The 12978-nt window shown below is 49.0% G+C and overlaps 3 protein-coding genes across 3 annotated transcripts; 2 read left to right on the forward strand and 1 right to left on the reverse strand.

Annotated features, from left to right (window-relative positions):
- Positions 1-4157: 4157 nt before the first annotated feature.
- On the forward strand, positions 4158-5591 carry STEHIDRAFT_110905 (uncharacterized protein; the record flags this gene model as incomplete). Its single annotated transcript, XM_007304048.1, has 11 exons — positions 4158-4298; positions 4354-4367; positions 4429-4579; positions 4748-4887; positions 5040-5072; positions 5151-5178; positions 5237-5258; positions 5315-5350; positions 5404-5428; positions 5497-5524; positions 5580-5591. 11 exons carry the CDS (start codon positions 4158-4160, stop codon positions 5589-5591), a joined length of 630 nt encoding a protein of 209 aa, XP_007304110.1.
- Positions 5592-9710: 4119 nt separating this feature from the next.
- Positions 9711-10579, forward strand: STEHIDRAFT_110907 (uncharacterized protein; the record flags this gene model as incomplete). Its single annotated transcript, XM_007304049.1, has 4 exons — positions 9711-9764; positions 9944-10246; positions 10431-10497; positions 10542-10579. 4 exons carry the CDS (start codon positions 9711-9713, stop codon positions 10577-10579), a joined length of 462 nt encoding a protein of 153 aa, XP_007304111.1.
- A 1634-nt stretch (positions 10580-12213) lies between these two features.
- STEHIDRAFT_56901 (ankyrin) lies at positions 12214-12759 on the reverse strand (the record flags this gene model as incomplete). The annotated part of the gene is made up of 1 exon (XM_007303874.1): positions 12214-12759. A coding segment is annotated over one exon (546 nt), but the record flags the coding sequence as incomplete, so codon positions are not given.
- Positions 12760-12978: the final 219 nt, after the last annotated feature.

A 12978-nucleotide genomic window follows, 5' to 3' on the forward strand; every position in this document is an offset into this window, starting at 1 on the left:
ACAGAACCTGGGGAAAGGGAGAGCCGCACTTGGGACCACAAAATAACGACAAAAATACGAAATAAATTACGTACAAACCCTATCTTGGACTCCAATATGAATGCATTGAGTAGATATATACTCTACTTAGGTGTACTATATACATATGTAGGTCAGAAGTAGTAAAACAATAAAGGAGGAGGAAGGGAAGGGCTGGGCTGCAGGAGCCAGTGGCACAGGCCAAGGCCGAACAGGAAACCCAAGTCTAGGGCAAGGGAAGTCAAAAAGGCCAGGCTATTAATGATAAATCATGGGGAATCATCCAAATTAGGAGATGCCCAGATCAATATGCTGTTCCGACGGCTTCCCTAGCTGAGTAAGCATGAGAAGCAAAGAAGCACTGCCAGGTGACAGCGGACAGTTTGGGCTGGAATTACAATGTTGATGGACGGGACTTCCGGCTTCACATTGTAATTCCAGTGCACGCTGTGGTGAGGGCATTACTCTCTTATGTACTCTCGTCTCGCTCAAACATGGATGTTTCATGAAACACTCCTTGGGGCTTCTTTTGCATGCAGTCCGAGTCGAAGAGTGCTAAACCAGCAAATTGTGGCTCCCGTACAGTGCTCGTGTCCAACTCGCCATACCAGCTGTGACCGATCTCTGTTCCCAGTCGTAGCAGTCTCGGTCACCAGTCTACATGACTTAGAGGTAATCCCATATAGCCAGCAACAGTTATGGCTACATGCATCCTACTCGGATGTTGCACCCTTCTCATGCACTCATGCGCGTTGAAAGTGTCGACACCGTACGAAATAAACCATAGGTAACACACTGTAGTGGCCAGAGACAAACCCATAGAACACCGCAGTTCACCTGCACCCGTGTGTGTGCGGTGTTTGGCAGGTACAGGTACAGGTTTGTCTCTGGCACTGTCAACCACTCGATTAGAACTCTCTAGGTTGCGCTTGACTTGTTAAGACGAAGCTGAAAAGGTGGCTAAGGGAGGGAAAAGACCAGAATCTGGGGTTTTATTCAAGTGTATCTACGAGTTTTTCTACATTCAGGCTTAATGAATCTACCAGAGCATGAATGACTCAAATTAATAAGAACAATGAGAACATAATTGCGTGATATAGAAAGCCAACCAATAAAACTGAGAGCTATTTAAGCAACATCCAAGGGTAACTAATAGAGAGATAAGGATAAAGAAATGGCTTGGTAATTGAGTAGAGTAATAATCGTGTGAGCATTACAGAGCAGCATAAGATCAACGACCAGTTTGAAGAGGAGAAACATGAATGAGGAGGAGATGATCTTGATAGAGATCAGTATTGTGGCCCGAGCAAAGTGGCATAAGTAAGAACGCCGGACCGGCAGCCAATTCAAATCATCGCTGATGATTGCGAGCAGCGTGGCGCATCAACGAAAAGCAACGGTGACCGAACATGGAGGTGCTGATGGCAACGACAAGTGCCAGGTGGAAGTGCCGAGTTAGGAGGACATGGCGCGTTAATGGAAGTGTCACTCTTGATCGGACGATACTTCGAAGGAGTTCGGACGGAGAAATGCGAGCAGCAAAGGGGCCTAGTGGCCGGTGAGATACTGCAGACTTATTCCTTGTAGGGAAGTGGTTGAAGCGGGAAGTAGACATAAATTCGGGAGCGGGGTATTCATCCTGCGAAGAAGCATACATGTTTTCACTGGGATCCACGATATAGGTGGCGGGAACATTTGGCGGTTTATGAGTGTGGCGAAGCTCGACATAATCCAGAAGGACTGTGGTGCACTGTCATAACCTCGGTCATGACACGCCACCTTGCGCCACACCGATACCCAAAACGTCTCATATACCGATATTTCTATTTTTCAATCACTTCTACCCGTACATCCACTTCCGAATACGACCCACACAAAGATCCACACTCTCTAGGACACTCTCAGATTTTCCCCCACCATTCTCTGATTTTATTCAACCTTCACTGCCCTCTCGAGTCGACTCTGGCTTAGTCTTTCGACCCCTCCTTCATCAATTATTCCCAGTGACATTTTTCCCATCGAACATCTTGTCGTCTCAAGTAGACATGTTTATACATCTCGTTCGGCAGGTCGCCTTGTTTCTTTGGGAATTCTAGTATTTTGGTCAGAGACCCAGTCCCGTTCGACATCGACAGAACCCAGCTGCACCGAGCTGTCGGTTTCTGTAGAACAATTCGAACTCCGCTCAGGCAGTCCTCCCGCCCACTAACTCTACCGAGCGACACACTAGGCCGATTACCTTCTAATAAAATACTACAATTCACCCTTGACCCCTCGCATTATTCTCCGGTCCTCCATTCATTTTTCTAACAAGTCCTTTGGTTACGAAAACACGATCTCGTCTCTCTCCTCGTCTCAGGGCCATCCAATAAGAGTATTGTCAATACTCTTCGACGTTAAACCACTCGGGTGCTAGGCTTTCGATATTGAGGGCGAGCTATTGGTCTAAGGGTTGTGTCTGCAGGCTAAAACGAGTCCGTTGATCCTGTCTATTGGATATGTTTCGTTTATTTCTTACTCAGCAGCCTATCCACTTTTCCTCCTAAGCTTTCTTCCTTGTTCTTGTGCTCGTTCTCATTGTACACTTGTAGTTCTCATTTCGTCGACCTTAGGCAACCTTCTACGATTAGTCGGACCGTGTCTCTTAGTGTTTTCTTAAAGTGCACGAACCTCTTGAACGTTGCTTAGTGATCCACCTTCAAACATTCTTACTGTAATATTCCTGAGGCTCCGAAACTCGACTCTAGTGTACCAGCGTCTCAAGTATAAATAGGTAGTAGCATGTACGCACATTTCATTAGTTTCTGGATCGTCTACACCTAGACCTTACATTTACTCACATCACCTTGTCCTCCATACCTTCCGAATATTATTCTCTTGAGCTGTGGGGTATCCTAGACCCTATCGCCCAGCCGTGACATGCACACTGAAAATAGCAGCGCTCTCATAGGATGTGTGACCGCACCAGATAAACCATAACTTCTGTGGACCAGAAACCGGGCGAGTCAAGAACGGAAGCAGAACTGTACACGAAAACATGGAGACAAATAACTCACCTCGTCTGTACACCACACAATTTACACCAATACCTCTTCCACGCTCGAGCTGGGCCCAGTGGCAGATCCCTGGAATGGGAGTCACACCTCGAGAATGCACCCGATGACATTACTTACAAGACTCGCCATTACGAGAAAATTGGTGGTGTGTTTCTTGACCTTGCCTTGACCTGGCCGAGCCTGAGTGAATTAGTTATGACTCAGTCGGCGAGCACTACAGTAAGACAGAGGGAGACCAGCCCTGGGGAAGGGAATGTACCATAGCAAGAGCCATATGAGGACCATGATTCGTCTTCGATAATGTCACCAAGCTCTTGACCAACCGGGGGAAGCAGGTAGCGGGAAATGTTTGGTCAAAACCAAGGTTGAGACGCCACACCGCTCATGCCGTCGGAGCTTCAAGTTGCCGCACTGCCGAGTGGCCCAGAAAATGACCCATCACCTTTCTACACGTGCCCCGGCCAGCATTTGGATTTAGATAATCACCGAAAAATGTAAGCCAGACACCGATAGGGTCAGGTCACTCAACTTGTGCGTGTTTGGAACCAAAGATAACTTGCGCGCGTTTGTGGTTTGTCGAAGTTGTGCGCAACCGGGACGCATCCGACCGAAGTTGCGCGAGTTTTCGCCAAGGACCGTAACGTGTGCGTATGTCGCACAACCATATTTTTTGCACAATATATCGCCCATAGCGATTCGTCCAGAAAAGATGGACTTTCGGTGGTATGTGGTGCTGTTCAACAGATCTTCGTACAGATCCCATCGTTATCGTCTTATTAACACAAGCGCTGCAGTACCAAGCCTATATGACAACCAAGTCAACCCCAATGCTCGTTGCGATTGACGGCCTTGTTCCCATCTCCCTTGGATTTGCCAGTTCTCCGATCTTCTCCCATGACGAACCACCTTCATCTGAAATTGGTCGTTTCCGTGGCATTCTCTTTGATCCTCTTTATCAACAGTTTCAGCTTCCAAGCAGTGCTTGCTATCTGACAGTCACGGCGCCCATGAAGAACTTCGGGGGCCTTGATATTTATTGGCTAAAGTGCTACTCGTACTGCCGTATTTTCGATCCCTTTGATCATGACTTCCATTCATTCAACCCTTGGAGCTCTCGAAATTGGGATACTATTGATGTTACTCCTATTTGGTATCATGATCACGCAGGCATACACTCATTACCAGTCAAAGACTACAACCGACAATCGTATTCTGCGAATATTGGTAGGTGAGAGTATTGTACGGTGGGGCACAGTGACTCATTCATTGTCGTTTACAGGTGCCCTTGATGCTGTAGGCAATGTGCTCCAGAACTCCCGATTTCCGATAGCTCACTGGTCTTTATCATCTGCAGCATCACTGAGCTTGTTCATACGGCCCTCATGTGTTCAGACTTCTACACCACGTCAATCAACGACTACGGAGACTTTCCGCGCATTGATGCCGCCCATTGGACAGGAGTCTTTGCTCAGCCTGTTTCCAGCCTTTCCACTGGCATCATTCAGGTTAGGTTTTCGGTGTCTCTCGATTATCGCAGTTCTAACCAATAGTTTCAGGCCTTCTATGCCTGGCGTATTCATTGTATTTCGAGGCGATGGGCCATCACGTTGTTATCGGGGGTGGGGTCGGCCGTTCACGTTAGCACGGCAGTATACGTGGCGATAGTATCACAGGGAATACCGCTCTTGTCTACGATATTCACCGACTATAGATGGCCCATTTCCGTCTGCATCGCTTCAGCAGTTGCGGTTGATGTGCTCAACACCACTGCTTTTTGCTACTGCCTATGGAAAAGGAAGTCTGATTTCGAACAGTGAGTATCATTTCTTCCACTATGCCCCTCGTATGACTTCATGAAAACACATACCTCAATAGAGACATGTCCAAGGGAATCCTTAACCTTCTGATCCGATGGACCATCGGTTCGTGCTCTCCTAAACACCACAATTTCCCGTGCTTATCCAGTCACTCCTCGCCAGAAACAGGGATGTTAACCTTGTGAGTCATGCTATCTTGGTCAACCACTCTGGCATTTTGATAATGGGCATCCGTACCATCGACTCCTTCAAATAACAGCATCTTCACTTCGTTGGAGCTGATATTTGTGCGTTTGTATGCCTCTCCATAATTGCCGGTCACTTACCTTCCGTTATAAAACGCAGTTCCTGGTACTACCAAATACATGTGAGCATCATTTCTGCGGCGATTGAAACCCCTTGCTGATTCATGCATACGCCTAGCCATGTTCTTGTGCTTCATATCTTTCGGCACGAAAGGTGAGTTACTCTTCTACTGTCGCTTTGCCTCTACTAATGAGGTTTTTTTTAAGTTTACTCCAACTCTCTTCTTGCGTTGTAAGCTCCCTGTGTACTGCGCTCTGGATACTATTACGGTCCTCACATCAATGATGCCGCAATTCTAGATTGAACGGTCGATCGGCCCTCGTAGAGGTGAGCACAGAGTCTTCAGCCGCAATGGGGATGAGATTTTCCACAACATATACAGGGGCCAGCGTAGGTGTTACATTATTCTCGTCTGTCAATACCTACTAATCTAGGTCGATACCACGCAACTAGACACACTCAGCAACACCACTACGACACGGAATCTACACTACTTCATTATCGTCTTTCCCTACTTCCCTCCAAGCGTCGAACCGCTCCCTTGTATAAATAAAGGGGTTTCGAATACATAATTCCTTGAGTACACAATTGTATCTAATGTCTTGAGCCTTTGCGCACAGTTTACGCTTACTCCCCATATCTCATTCTGTTTGTTCGAATATTACTGGTCTGACACGGCACGGTTTACTGTGGCGCCGCCACTCAGCTCTGGAGCCAATCCGCTCAGTGCCATGGTCATGCGTACTTCAACAGCCTAGTTCACCGCGTTACAGCGTCTCTTGGTTGTAATCTCTTTTTTCGAAGGCAAAGCTCCCACCTGCACTCTACCAGAAGCTCGCAGACCCTTTGGTCACCGAGCTCTCTTCAGCACAGACAGGCTCATTTCCTTTCTTCCGATCGCGTCCGGAACAAAATCATCAGTTCTCATCTTCACGAGGAAAGGACTGTAAGGGAAAGGCTACGAGTATAACCCCTCATTCGTCCTCTAGGTCTGCTACTCTGTTCGATGTTCCTAAGTCAAAGTTGGCCCCATTGTCCCGTTTCACCCTCAGCATCAAATGCGAAAACACAGCATCGCAGTGTTGAGAATCTGTGAGATCCACCGAATTGGTGCCTATGTCACTTTGCTTGATAGGCCTTCTGGATAGGCTCACGGCTGCTGGCACCCTATCCATCGACCCGTTCCACTACCATCTCGCCACATACTAGAAGAGTCGTCGCGGTGCGAAGCTTCGGTCCAACTGTGGCCCTGGTCACTCTTGTAATGCTTCCTCGTGAGCTCGGTCTGGGACATCAACACCTTAGCCTCGACTTACAGTGGCGCACAAAAGTAATGCAGGTTCCTCGCCACCTGCATTGTTTCGTGCACACAGCTACAGGGTCTGACTCTCGTTGGATGATGTTATAGGCAAAAGTGTAGTCTATAGTATGTAGTTTATGTATACAAAAACACTCGTGAGGTTGTGCTCAGTATGTGTGCTCAAAGAGCCCAGAAAGGCGGGAAGAGCCATAATCACTGATATATTTGTGGGCCACATTCTGCATTCATCGTCAAATAACAAGTGAAGTGTGCAGTTATAAATTACAGGAAAATCAGTACTTGGTGTGTCCTCCCCTAGCTGCATTGAGAGCCAGTAAACGACGAGGGAGAGAGCGATACAACTTCCGAATAAATTCCATATCCATCCGATTCCACTCCTCCTGAACCCATGCCCATAACTCGTCGGCATTGCGTGCATGACGATTGCGACGATGAATCTTGTCTTTGATGTACTTCCAGACATGTTCTATAATATTCATATCGGGAGAGGAAGGTGGCCAGGGGAGTAAATTGATGTCATGATCCCGAAACCAGTGGCGGGTAAGCCGTCTGCAGTGCTTTGGGTCATTGTCTTGCTGGAATATTATAGTCTTGTGATCGAGGTCGTTGTCGGAGAGTGAGGGAAGGAAGGAAGACTCCAAAATGGAACAGTATTTGACAGCTGTCATGTTGCCCTCGATCCGGTGTAATCTCCCAACTCCTTCCCAACTGATGCATCCCCATACCATAATATGTCCTCCGCCGTGCTTTACTGTTCTCTTCACTTTTCCCGCCCTAAATGCCTCCCCAACCCTTCTCCTGCAGTAACGTCTCCCATCCGATCCCCAGATCTCAATCTTGGTCTCATCTGAAAACACCACCTGCTTCCACCGACCCAAGTCCCAATCAGCGTGATCAGCCCCCCACTTCTTCCGCTTCAAAACATGAATTTTCGAAAGAAATGGTGTATTTCTTCGTACACGACCAGGGAGACCCATCGAAGTGAGTGCACGGCGAACCGTCATGGGTGAAACCCGCGGGAAAAGTTGGCGTTGCGTGTCTGTGGCATCGTAGGTATGATTCCGATAGATTGCGAATGCAGCTCGACGCTTATCGCGATCCGAAAGGGCTCTCGGACGACCTGTGCTCCGTTTGCGATAATAGGGATCGGGGTTGGTGAGCATCTGATGGTAGTTTCGGGCCACAGTTGTTGCGTCCATCCTGAGATCCTTTGCGATCTTTTCGAAGGTCTGTCCCTTCTTGACGCGTTCGACAATCCGAATTCTTTTGGTAGGTGTGCAGACAACCATAGCAAGAATGTAGTACTGTGTAAATGAGAACAGTTCTGTGAAAGTGCACACAACGTTGTAGACGAAGAGAGCAACACGTTGCGTTGGTAGACGGTGTGGAGGTGATCAACACGCGTTAGCTATTGGTGCCACAATCTCATGTTTTAGTCGTTCGTCGCCTCTCTCGGCAGCAGCGTGAGCTGCAATGACACGACTACTATTCTAATATACTTTACAGGTTCTGAACTACATTACTACATAGCTACATGAGGAATAGAATCTGTCTATTCCGAATCACAGCGATATTATTGCACGTGCAGCGCCACCTGCAATACTTTTGTGCGCCACTGTAAAGCGAGATCGCTTCTGACGTCTGATCAAAATCCATCTCAGTCCAGTTTACTTCCAGAGGGATTTCGACCGTAGAGCTGAACCAGTTCCAGATATATAGCGATAGGCCGTAGCGGGTGATTTGTTTCCTCGCGAAGTATACGCGCAGTGGACGTTGAAGATTACACCAATTTCATCACATTGTCCTGCTTCCCAGGCAGCGTGGAGCCACATATACAAGGGAACAATGAGCGGTATCCACGGTATGATGAACGAGCAGTTTACGGAACAGACGGCTCGGGCAGTGGTCCAGCTGTGTTTCCAGTCACAAAGGAGAGCAAGGCTGGTGAGTAAGTGCTGAGAAGAGGGATCACAAGGGTGAACGGGATGCCATGGGCTTCGTAACGACGATCGTCCGCCATCCTCCATGCGTCTATTTCTCGAATCAACCACGATATGATGCAGCTGGCTATACAGCCACTGAAGACCTCACATTGCCGCTGCAGCCGTTTATGGCGAGACTGGGGGGAGCGAATGAACTTTAGAACATAGGACGGCGCGCCGTTCGGCGAATGAACGTCGGCATCAAACCAGCCACTACATGTGGTGCAACAATAGCCGCAAAGGTGGCCTACCCATCGCATACCCTGTGTTATGATTTAAATCTCTTAGGACGACACCACGACAATTCCCAAACGCGACACAATCACGAAAGAGCGGAAAGATGCATCCAGAGCAGATTGAACTATGGCGACGAAAGCACTCCCGCACATAAATCTTCCAAACCTCAGCACTTATAGCGATCAGGTGCGTGGACATCATCTCGTCGAGGTGATCCTGACGAGGGAAACTAAGAATGATACGGAGTGCTCGCTGAGCATATGAAGATAGTTCAAACGCAGGATAAACCGAGGGGAAAAAGTGAAGGACGCACGAGTGCCACCGAGACTCAGAGAACGCCACAAGAAACGCTGTGCGAGCACTAGCAGCAGCTCTCCTCAAGATGTGCCAAAATTTAATAAGCAAGGAGACGAATAAACCTGAACAAAGTGGAGGGTGTCGGCGACATCATACGTCGTTCGAATGGATCTGTGCGTACAGAAATCTCATCGTAGAATTCGACGCGGATGATCTGTCGCCATCCGCTGTGCCCGAAAGGACAGATGGGAGCGATGAGGGCCTGTGGAGGTTGCACGCATGAAGAATCGCAGGGGTAGAAGAGACCAGGAGGATGTGCGCATACGATAAAGAGTGTTTGTATAGAGCACAAGACAATTACGAGGGAGAAGAGAGATGACCCGTTGTTAGGAGTAAGTGTCGGGCTCACACTGGACTCATTCTGTTTGAGGAGTTATGTAGGCGAGTACGTTAGCGAAGGGAAGTCAGAGGTATGATGGTCAAAACAAGTGTAATGAACGTACCTATGGCATAATTTGGAAAATAACGCAATAAAATGCAGAGCAACAACTTCGAACACGATCTCCTGAACTAGCAAACACCACGTCACAAGAGCTACAAGATGAATCGATGTCTGTGGGAGTCCTCCGCACCCGATGAACGATGAAGACCCGCTCTGGGAGCCTCTATCTGAGCGATGGTACACGAGCTCGCGTCAAAAGATATGTGGGAGATGTCGATTCAGGAGAAAGTAGGCGAGATAGAGCGTTAGGATCGAAATGGAGCTGAGCTCTTTTTATACACGGACGGCAGTGGACCTTCGGGATGAATAAGTGACAGCGGCATTTTGTCTGGAGTGATTACGGACGACAGTCGCGACGATGATAATTCCAAGCATGATGATGATGTGGTTTTGAAACGAATGGCGAGGGTTGCGGGGAGGAAGATGGGGTCATGGTAGACGGCACCAATGCGACGGAGATGCAGCGCCGAATCCCGCAGAATATGAGCTCTGGAGACGAAGGTGGCAAGATCGAAGGGAGGAAAATAGAAAGGAATACGAGGACTGACAACGAAAAAGATGAACAAGTTAGGAAAGGCGTAAATAGGACGTACCTTCGTTGCTGTCGGCCCCAAGTGCACCAGTACATTCACTTCCCTAGCAAGCATCTATTCACATCGTCCCTCAATTCCCGCGAGCGAACATCAACCAAAACGATACAGGCATTCAAGGTGAGCCTGTTGCTACGAGCTCTGCACCAGAACATGCGGAAGATGAACATGCGGAAGATGTCGTGCACTGTTGGAAGGCGGGTGTGAGTCCGACCGGATAAGTCGTCCCTCTCATTATCGCATGTTACGAGCGAATAACTTACAGTATGTTTTCAGTATGACGTTGCATGTCTTGCCAACTTAGAGAGAGAAGATTTGCGCCTCCTACGACAGTGTACAAGAAGAGACGGTACTAGGGAATGCTGCGCTTGGTGTGTCGGATTCGTCGACGCATATGTGTGACTATCCACCACAGCGACTGCCTTGAGAAGCGTGCCAGTCGTGGCAACTTGAGACAGACTGAGGGTGTCGATGATGGTTGTTTCAGAGAAGTGTCGTCGCGCTGTTGTGGCGTCCTTTGCAGCCAAGTGGCACCAACTGGATTTGCAAATTTACCTAATCCTGTTTTTTGGATGCGAGAAAAAAAAATCGACTCTTGCTCATCCCGCGACCTCCTGGATCCACATCACCACAAGAAACACTCACTCTTATCACGTAAGGGAACTCCTTCATGATAATATTCAAGTTCTGACCTGCGCATAAGTACTCTGGCCTCGTACGCTCGACCCATAGCATCCCGCACCCTCTGTTTGTCATCAGCGAAGCTGATAGTCTCTTGGAGAGCTAGCCGAAGCTTGGAGGAGCTTGCTAGCGCTTGCAAGGCTCGCCAAGGGGCTCAAGGGGCTGTCAGCTTCGCTGATGGTGCTCGTCTTCTCCGAGTCACTGTCCAGCTGGATGTACCCATTTCTAGCGTGCTCAGGCAGTTTCCTCTCGTGCTTCTTCTCTGTCACCAGATTCTCAGCTCTCGAACCAAAACGCGGGCGTGACTACGATTCTCCTGCTCTTTCCAGTCTCTCGTACAGCGCCTGGTCCACCTAGCATCGTTTTCCCCAGGCTTGTTTGTCTGATTCGAACGTCCGTCGAACTTCGCCTACGTATCCCTCGTCCCAAGACCCGGCCCTCCGTGTTGCTCTTCCTCCCCATAAATGAATCCCATGGCCCAGAACACTATGCAGACCTTTCCGTCCTCTCCTACCCGGAATGTCGAACTTCTTTTGTCGGAACATCCTCCTCTGTCTCTGCTTTGCGGCTTTATGTAACTTGAGCTCACCATCCATTACTCAAAAATTGTCTCACCAGTTTTTTCTCCGCCGTCTTCCTCCGCCAGATTTACCAAATCCAGAGCTCGGAGTCTTCCCCTGACGTCTGAAGTAGATCTTCGGCTGCTTTCGCTGCCCGAGCCTATGCACCATTCTCTCCATCCATCTCTCTTCGCTGTCCAGGATGGTCTCCGACGGATTAAACCTGACCCGGCTCTCAAATCGTTTATTATCTCAGTAGGGCATGTTTGGAGATCAGTAAAAGCGTGGTGCGGCATGAAAAGGAAGTGATTAGTGCACGGCTGTACTTGCTTCGTAGCGAGAATCTTGTGCGCGATGAGGGTGGAGAATGTAGGTGATGCAAAGAAACGAGAGCGACAGTTAGGTGGCTCGTGAACTTGTTATAGAGACGAGTAAGGTCATTGGACGGAGCTTTGGCGAACGTGTATAGGTCAACAGACGGGGGGATGATGGTGTGTCCCCGACACGAACACCAACGAGTCAAGTTCGTCCTCGAATAACATAGTTCTGAAACTTCAAGCTACCAATACCGCACCGACACCATTTCAATGTTCCACTTTGCTTAGTTTGAATGTTGACCGTTCACAGTCACTCACCTTCTGATACTGCTGTGGGCTATGTCCAGTATATACTCTGGATTGTGCTCATTTTCGTTCCCGCTCAGAACTAAGATCAGTTCAACTGTATTACACGGCGACAACACAACACAGTACAGTCCGATATAAATACAGGATACTTTCGTTGCCGCCGAAGTGGGCTCACTCTGCGAAACTCGTGCCCGTTCTATATCCCGGTCAACCGTCGCAATCATATTTCATCATCACCCGGAATCCCTTCTTCTTCACCGGGGATACTTTCCGCGTCTTTTCCATCATGTGAGTGGTCTTCGGGTGTCTTGATGTTGTTCCCCAAGCTACTGGTGCTCACCTTGATTGCTCCATTCTGTAACAGTAATTTCATAATATGATGGTGACCGCCTTCCGACGCTGCATTGAGTGCATTGTTGTATCTGCCACCCTGCACATTCACCTCGGCCCCCTTCTCGAGTAGCAGCTGCACTGTGGCATACTTACCGCTGGACGACGCTGCCTGGAGTGCATTGCCATAGCCTCCACCCTGTGCATTCACATCCGCCCCCTTCTCGAGCAGCAGCTGCACTGTGGCATTATTACCTCTCCACGACGCTGCCTGGAGTGCATTGCCAAAGTATCCACCCTGCGCATTCACCTTGGCCCCCTTCTCGAGCAGCAGCTGCACTGTGGCATGATTACCGCTGAACGACGCTGCCTGGAGTGCATTGCCGTAGTATGCACCCTGCACGTTCACGTCGGCCCCCTTCTCTAGCAGCAGCTGCACCGTGGCATGATTACCGCTGGACGACACTGCCTGAAGTGCAGTGCCAAAGTATCCACCCTGTGCATTCACATCCGCCCCCTTCTCGAGCAGCAGCTGCACTGTGGCATAATTACCGCTGGACGACGCTGCCTGGAGTGCATTGCCGTAGTATCCACCCTGCACGTTCACGTCGGCCCCCTTCTCTAGCAGCAGCTGCACCGTGGCATGATTACCGCT

This window comes from Stereum hirsutum (assembly GCF_000264905.1).
Source record: "Stereum hirsutum FP-91666 SS1 unplaced genomic scaffold STEHIscaffold_7, whole genome shotgun sequence".
NCBI classification, from domain to species: Eukaryota; Fungi; Basidiomycota; class Agaricomycetes; order Russulales; family Stereaceae; genus Stereum; species Stereum hirsutum.